Raw genomic sequence first — 8380 nt, 5'->3', positions numbered from 1 at the left:
TAGTTGCATTTTGATACGCCTGTGTGTTTCACGCAGTTGAAGTTTTATACTACTGTGTGTTTCACGCAGTTGTATTTTTATACACCTGTGTGTTTCACGCAGTTGTATTTTATATTCAGATACTCCTGTATATTTCACACTCCTGTGTGTATAAACACACAGGTGTATAAAACTTCAACTGNAGTAGTACAAAAATACAACTGCGTGAAACACACAGTAGTATAAAACTTCAACTGCGTGAAACACAGGTGTATAAAAATACAACTGCCTGAAATACACAGGCGTATAAAAATGCAACTGCGTGAAACACACAGGCGTATAAAAATGCAACTGCGTGAAACACAGGTGTATAAAAATACAACTGCGTGAAACACACAGTAGTACAAAAATACAACTGCGTGAAACACACAGTAGTATGAAACTTCAACTGCGTGAAATACACAGCAATATGAAAATTCGGCTGCGTGAAACACACAAACTTCACGCATGCGTGGAGTGTACGCGAGTGATTCACGCAATGGTGCAAGTAGTCACGGCCTTAGAATATTTCTTCATATTTTTTAAGAGAAAGATAAAACTTCAAGGGATGTTGGGGGTAATCGTGAATTAATTATTTTCCCATGTTCTTCTCATACATACGCTACTTTATTTATATATGTATATTAATTAACAAGATATATGAATTATAATATATTTTCAAAGTTACTTCAATCTCTTGCCAAAACATTACAAGTGCGTCTTTCTCGGCCGTGCGCTGTAGTGCTGAATTCACTTCACATAACACTGTCATGCCAGTACGTACGATATTCAATAATAAAAAACAGAACTCAAATGATAAAAAAGAATCAGTCTTACTTAAAAGAACAACGACAAGCTAGTAAGGCATCGATTTCGTGTGAACTTAGTTACTAGAAAATAGACAACTTCAGAACAACCAACTGCTTATTTTTGTGCGAATACGGGCTTTAACAATATTGTTGAGGTAGGATTGTTGAACTACGAACTATAGGCACTTCGTTTGTACGTATTTGTACTCATCTCCTGAGATTGTCTCTTCTAATTATCTACCGATTAACAACCGAATTAATCTTACAGATTAATGATGAATCATCACGTGATTCCTGAGAAGAAGTTCGAATAATAAAAAAAAAAGATATTTTTAAAATATTGTGAATAACAAGATTAGAATATTTCTCTATGCTTTAACCTAAAGAGTACGATAGATTGTAAAGTTATGTTGTACATGAAATTTCCTTCCCGAGTCATCCCCATTTTTGCCGTTGGACGGCCAATCGCTCCTCTTGTTATTTACCATTCGTAAGAGTCGTCTAATCAAATAATTATAATTTAAATATTCGCTTTTCATGCATTAAGACACAGTGGTAACTTCACAATAACTCTAGTACTTTGTAATGCTCCAGTGGTAACTGTTCTCGGTACAATCGGCTATTACCCCTCAATGAAATGGCATAACACATAACAGAGGTATCAGTCTTATAAATTGTAGAGGCTGATTGGTCCCATTTCACATTTACAATTTATCTATAAATGCATATTGAGCAATATATTGCAACTGTATCCCAGGGCCACAACTCAATCTTCTTTCCTTTTCATTTTTCCTAAATTCTAAATTTTAATATTATGAAATTTCTTCCAAAACAAAATCAATATTTCAACTGTGGTTCTAGTGAAAACATTAACATATCATAGGTGTAATTTTTTTCGATTTTTTTTTCGAGTTTTTCTGATGACTGTGGATTCATCATCTCTGCATAAAGCCGTTCTTAGCGTCGAGATGCAGCATTTAGAATGCTGTCCTTCTTAGTACCCGTACGTTAAACCTAATTTTCCCGCCATCACCAAACATATCCCCTATATTTATTAATTTTCATTTTCCCCTCAAAATGTTGTGCCGTTGTTAAAATTCCCTTCTGATGATACTTCAGTTTTTGGAATAAGCTCTTGAAAAGCACAAAGTATAATATCTTCTGGCCTATTCTCGAGTTGTGTGGAGATACTTTCGCGCGCGAAAACCGAGATCTGTCAGATCTCATGTGCGAATGTTGATTTCCGCACTAGAGACCTCTGTTTCACTGTGAATATTTTTCGTCGACGGACTTTTCGTCTCCCAGGAAAATTCACATGTGTGAAGATTCGTACAAGGATACTTAACTCCAAACGTGCACTGATAGAAAGGATTAGTTATTGTTAACGAATGGATTTGGTTGGAGACGAGAGTCTATTCGCTCTCACTAAATGCTCATTCGTTAATAGTTAATAAATGCACATTTGAGAAGACTTGTTTGACTCGATTTTTCACGTTTTCACCTTTCAAGTGAATTCTTCGTTAACTATTAACGAATATTCACTTGTGGACGTCCACATGAAAAGGGTCCACTTTGACGGTATTGGAGTTAAATATGTTCCAATAATCTTGATCAGATTTCTCTCATTTTGAGCCCAAAATCAACCCGATAGAATGAAAACTGACGTCAGTATAGACGATCAAAAAAACAATTTAACATTGGTTTAAATGGGAGATGTGGAGAGAAAAACGTGAATATCTCGGAAACTAGAGGCGACAAAGTGGGCCCTTTTCACGTGGACGTACACATTTGGTCATATTCAACTCTACCATTCGTTAATAGTTAACGAATCTCGTTTGGACTAAATGAATCAGTCCATCAGTGTGTGTGTATCTGTATAAACACCTTTGTTTTTCGTCAATGAGTTTAACAAAAAGTGTGACTATTGTTACGGTTTGCGAGAATGGATAATTTACAGAGATATCTAGTCTTCGATGTATTTTAAAGACGAGGGACGAAGCGGTGTGCGAATCGCGATGGACGAAATGGTGGGTGAATATTGACATTCGTCGACGAAAGATATTCTCATGTGAAGGAGAGGTCTCTACTCTCAGAAAACTAAAGTTTTTTGAGAAATACGTCTTTACTCATCCTCTTATATAAAAAGGAGATGACATATACATTTCACTTATATTTCGGCCAAAAATATCATGCCAGATATATCCTAGATATAAATATGCACATATATCTCGATGTAAAATATTTAACATCTATCTGCAATATATCTCAGATATATTTTCGGCCAAAACTTCGGTATGCCAAATATGTGCTAGATATAAGTGCTGCATATATCTCATTCCCATAAGGGGATACACGTTTATTCCTGAATATCTGAAAGAGAAATCGCATACATGGTGATGATACCAATTTTGTTGATAATATTGATCTTACTGATATTGCTGACGATGTTGGATTAGTGATTGCCAACGGAGAATGTATTGATTTTCAATTGAAGTTTTCATGGATTTCGACGAATTTTTCAAGGACTCTTAATAGAAGTTTCCATAGATTTCTATGGAAAAGCCTTCGCTTTCCAATGCAAGTTTTCATAGCTTTCGTCGTATCTCCTATTGATTCTCGATGGACATTGCCATCCCTCTGCAATAAAAAAAATCGTGGATTTTCAACAGAAGTGTTCATCGGTTCCTACGAATTTCTCCTTAGTAATACTATAGAAATTCGTATACGTGAAAGAACATATTGATGCCAATCAACTTAAATAATAACGTGATGAATCATACAAAACCCATCAAATCGTCAGGCACGCGGAGCGCGCCTTCGATTTCGCATCAGAAATTCGTGGCTTGAAAATTTTCAGGAGCAAAATATTTTGCACCAAGAAAAAAACAACTTTCATCAAGAAATTTTGTACCTGTCCTAACGACGAGGACAATTTCTTGATGACAAAAAAGCGATATCTCAAAAAAGTAAAATTGGATTAATTCATTTGATAGTTTTTCAGCCTTAATCCTAAAACATTTTAATACAAAAACCACTTGAATTGATTTCAGATCTCGTTTTCTTGATATGAACCAATTGCCCTCATCTTTCGAACAAGTATAAAATTCCTTGGTGTAAGATTTTATTTCTCAGTGTGACATATTCGAGTCATGAATTTCTAGATACAAGTAAAGACGCACTTCTCAAAAAACTCTTGTCTTCTCAGTGTAGTGCGGAAATCGGCGTTCGCACACGAGACCTGTGAAACCTCGCCTTTCGCACCTGAAAGTGTTTTCCCACAACTCGAGAATAACCCCCATTATCAATTCCCTCAAAACACCAGAAGTACGAATGTTCGTTTCCCCAACCATTTATCAATCACTTCAATTATCATCACAATCGTTCTTAAACAATATTTCCTCAATATATCTATATTCTCTCTTTTCCTCAAACGAAGAAACTTTTCTGTCTGAAAGGCTCTGAAGACAGAAGCGAGAGCTTTAGAGACGCGCGACACCCACGATACCATTCTCAGTCTCTTGAAATTAAATTCGAAAAGAAAAGAAGAAATAAAAGCCGAGAGAGAGAGAGAGAGAAGACGTAAAGCCCCTTCAGTCTTGCGAAAATAATGTAATTTCACTTAAATCAGTTCTTCGAGGCGTCATCATCGTTTTCTTCCTTTATGGGAGGATTTGAGGGTGGGACAATGACATTTCTACGATTAATCGAGAGATCCTGCACGTGATCCTCACTATCGTACTTCATTTCCTCTCGCTGCTCCTCGTCGGGACTCGTGCTTATCCGCGAATTGTCCAGGCTCGCTTCCTGGTCCTCCGTCTGCTCGCGGCCATGTCCGTACGCTATGTCCAACAGGGCGGACGAACCCTCTATCATACTCCTGCCGTAATCGTTGTCGGTGTCGTGATCTGACAGACTTCGGTAGATACTTCCATTTCTGTTGCCTCCTATTCCGTGCGGAAAGTGAGCGCCACTGCTCGTCCTGTGACGTCGAATATTCCTCTGCGTTGTGATCCCCATTTTCTTTACTTTATCGTAGAGCGTGCGGGACGGAATCCCGTACGCCTTGGAGGCTTTCAACGCTGTCTCACCACCCTGCACTGCTATAATCGCCTTTTCCATGTGCTCTTTCGTGTACTGCTTGTAACGCTTCCACTCTTCTGCAAAAGTAATATCAATAATCTGTTAGGAGTGAGTGGCTTTGGCGCAGATTTCCGGGGAATCTCTAGGGGAGTTCTGGAAGAATTGTGTTGTTCTTTGGTTATGATTTTCAGAATTTATAGATGTGGAGAAACTCAGTGGAAAAACCGAGGGCTTTTTTAGCTCCATTGGAATTCGGTTGAAATTATATAAAATATTCGGTGAAGTAATCTGAAGATTTTTATTTTTCTTTGATGAAAATATTCGGGAAAAATTGTTGCGAAATTTGTACTCAAGACTCGCCTTTATTCTATTGTTCTTCCATTTTATTTTACTGAAGACTTTCTTTTATTTCTTGTTTTTCATCGTTTCTGATTTTTATAATTTATAATTGCGAAAAAACTCAATAGAAAATTCGAGTGTTTTATTTCGATTTAAATTCTGTTGAAATTCTTTCAAAAATGCGGGGGAATAATCTGATGATTTTTATATTTCTTTCATGAAAGAATTTGAGCAAAAATGTTGGAAAATTTGTACTCAAGGCTTTCTATAGAAGCGATTTCAATAAAATATGGTCTATAGAAACATGAAATCTATTAATTTCTTCTGTTCAATATTTTCTACTGAACCTCTGCATTTTGATAAAGTCCAGAAGAGCTGCGTGATTTTTCTGTAGAATCAGCGAAAAATAAAAGAAAACTCAATCGAAATCTACTAGAATTTCCGGGCGAGTTGGTGGAATTCTTATCTGAATTCTATTTAAATTCTATTAATAAAAAATCGATGTAAAACACGAATGGAAACTACAACACATGAATGAATTTAAGGGTATTATGGCGGGGTCCGCAAAAGCAAAGAATTGAATGAAAATTTTTCAACGTATTATTTAATCTATTCAAAAACCGGATGCAAAATATCAACAACTTCATGTGCACAATTAGTACCCAATTAGTACACAATTAGTACCCAAGACAAATCTGTTTCTTGCGCCGATTCCCATGGAAAATCGTGCGACTTTCCGCCGTGACTTTTCAATATCCATTTTTTTGTGACAGGAAAACCTCACCAAATTATGATTTTTCCGCATAAATTATTCCCACCCTCTCAAGTCTCATCTATACAATTTTTTGGTCATAAAGTTTCCGAGACACATGCATGAAAATTCAATAGAAAACCTAGAAAAGCTAGAAAACCTAGCGAATTCGCTAGAAAATTCTATTGGAATTCTATGGGGCTTCTATAGTATTTCTATTAGAATTCTATTGGAAAATTCTATTTGTTTTTTGCCCTAATTCTATTGGATATTCGATAAGAAAAAGTCAATAGATTTCCAAGTTCTGTGTGAAATTTTCTCGTGAGATTTTTTCTATAAAAATGCTTGGGCATCAATTTTCCAAGTTTTTTCCACTTGCATTCTGCAATGCAAAACAAAACAAAATCTACCGGAAAAAAACTTGGAAAATTTGTACCTTGGTAACTTGGAAAAAGTAGTCAAAAGGTTTAAGTCGATTTTAGCTATTGACCAGTTTTCAATAGATATCTCGAAATCTAAGGGAGATAGCAAAATTTTCTCATAACCTTTTTAGTAGCACTCAATTCGCTCTACAAAAAACCTTATTACGAAAATTTCGCTATCTCCCTTAAATTCGGAAATATTTCTGGAAAACTCAGCTAAAGACTAAATTGACTTGAACCGTTTGACCACTTAGCTACTTTTTTCCAATAAAAAAATCTCAAGAGAAAAATCCGAACAGAAATTCTAAATCTATTGACTTGTTCTTATGAAATATCCAACAGAATCAGCGCAAAAACAGAATTTTTCAGTGGAATTCCCATAAAAATCCTACAGAAACCCCACAGAATTCCTCCAGAATTCCAGTCGAATTTTCTATCGAATTCGCACCGTTTTCCATTGAACTTTTTCACACGTGCATTCCCGCAGATTTGACCATCGAAATCCAGACGACGCTGTGATTGCAGTTTCCCTCGTCATCCCCACAACCCCGACGCTGTCCAAAGAACCCCAAAGGATACTCACTATTCTTCCGATTCTGCTGCCCCGTTGATTTCTTATCAAACTCATCCATAGAGATATCCGCGGAGTACGGGCTGTGTCCACTGCCATTCCGCCCCTGCGACAAATCCATGCTGCTCTTGCGATCGTCCGTCATATCATGAGCGGAGCCATTGCTCGAGCTGCGATAAACATCATGACCGTCCCCATGACTCGGCGGTAGCCCCTGCGAGCTGTCCGCCTGTCCCTGTCCCAGGACAGTCCTCAGTATCGGAGTATCCCGATTCATGATCAAATTGCTCATCTGTTTGCGCAGATGATTGGCCTCGGTTTCGTAGACCCCCGGGAAGAGTGCAGCGGCCCGAGGGGTCAGTGGTGCACTCATGACCGATTGAGCGGCTAATGAGAGACTGGCCAGTGGGCTCCACCCCGTGGGTGCAATGTGAGCAGCCGGATTGTGAACCAGAGCCGATGCTTTGCCATACGAGGGGTAGAACGACGATGAACTCGTGGAATGGGGGGGTGAACGGTAGTCATTGGGCAGGCTCTCATTGCCAAACGAAGCGCTTCGCTCGGTGCTACTGATAGCCGGGGGTGGAGATGCCGAACGACCCCGAGAGCGATGCGATTTTTCGTACTCCGCAAGGCCCTTTATCTTCAGCATACGCGCCACCTTGAATATGTCGGTCATCTCCTCCTGCGAAACACTGATTTCACCCTGATACATGAACTCGAGAATCGCCTTCATCTCCGCTTCGCGGACGTTTGTCAGGACAATTATTGGATAGTGCTCGGTGGGGGTGTACGAGAATATCTCTTGGAAGTAGTTTGAGCACGCTGCTAGGACCATCTTGTGGCATTTGAAGGGCACCAGGGAGCTTTCGCCCTCCACCAGGAGCTCTACGTCGGTGAATGCACCGTTGTGAAATAACTCGGTGAATGCTGTCAGCAGATTTGTTCTGTGGTTGTTCCAGCGCAGGCAGAATTGCTGCTCCGACGAGGAGGCCTCCATTTTTGGTGCGGGGTACACTGAAATGTTTTTGGAATGGAGTCGGTCAGAGAATGGCTAATTGTCGGGTGATTATGGGGGACTTTGGATATGCTGACGCATTGGCGATAAGAACTCGCCTTTCTCTTGCATTCCGAGTGGTTTGGTATTTTTAGATTGACGATTCTAGTGCGTGTGGAAAACAGATTTTTATATTTTTGGGGAGCTTGTCACGCGCGAGATAATTTAGGGGAAAATGTAGCGAATTCGGGAGAAATTCTGTTGGATTTTTAGGGAACTTTCGATTAGGTTTTAGTTGATTCCTTTGAAATGTTCAATAGAAAATATTCAGTAGATTAAGTCAACAGAATTGAATTTTTTAGGTGACTTTTTCTCTTCAGATATTTTCTAGGG

General features: G+C 38.6%; 1 protein-coding gene across 1 annotated transcript; it reads right to left on the bottom strand.

Annotated features, from left to right (window-relative positions):
• Positions 1-4451: 4451 nt before the first annotated feature.
• LOC114841255 (broad-complex core protein isoforms 1/2/3/4/5-like) lies at positions 4452-7990 on the bottom strand. The gene is made up of 2 exons (XM_029126151.1): positions 7003-7990; positions 4452-4984 (listed from the first exon to the last, which is right to left on the bottom strand). The coding sequence occupies exons 1-2, from the start codon at positions 7988-7990 to the stop codon at positions 4452-4454; spliced, it is 1521 nt and encodes a 506-aa protein (XP_028981984.1).
• Between the last annotated feature and the right edge of the window lie 390 nt (positions 7991-8380).

Source organism: Diachasma alloeum, unplaced genomic scaffold (assembly GCF_001412515.2).
Source record: "Diachasma alloeum isolate Michigan unplaced genomic scaffold, Dall2.0 Dall_scaffold_00286, whole genome shotgun sequence".
NCBI lineage: Eukaryota > Metazoa > Arthropoda > Insecta > Hymenoptera > Braconidae > Diachasma > Diachasma alloeum.
The sequence above is the reverse complement of the archived record's forward strand: the minus strand, read 5'-3'. Positions and strand labels throughout refer to the sequence as shown.

Coding starts and splice junctions, on each gene's coding strand:
- LOC114841255 (XM_029126151.1), bottom strand. CDS start 7,990: ATGGAGGCCTCCTCGTCGGAGCAGCAATTCTGCCTGCGCTGGAACAAC. Junction 4,985..7,002: donor GCAGCAGAATCGGAAGAATA/GTGAGTATCCTT, acceptor TTACTTTTGCAG/AAGAGTGGAAGCGTTACAAG.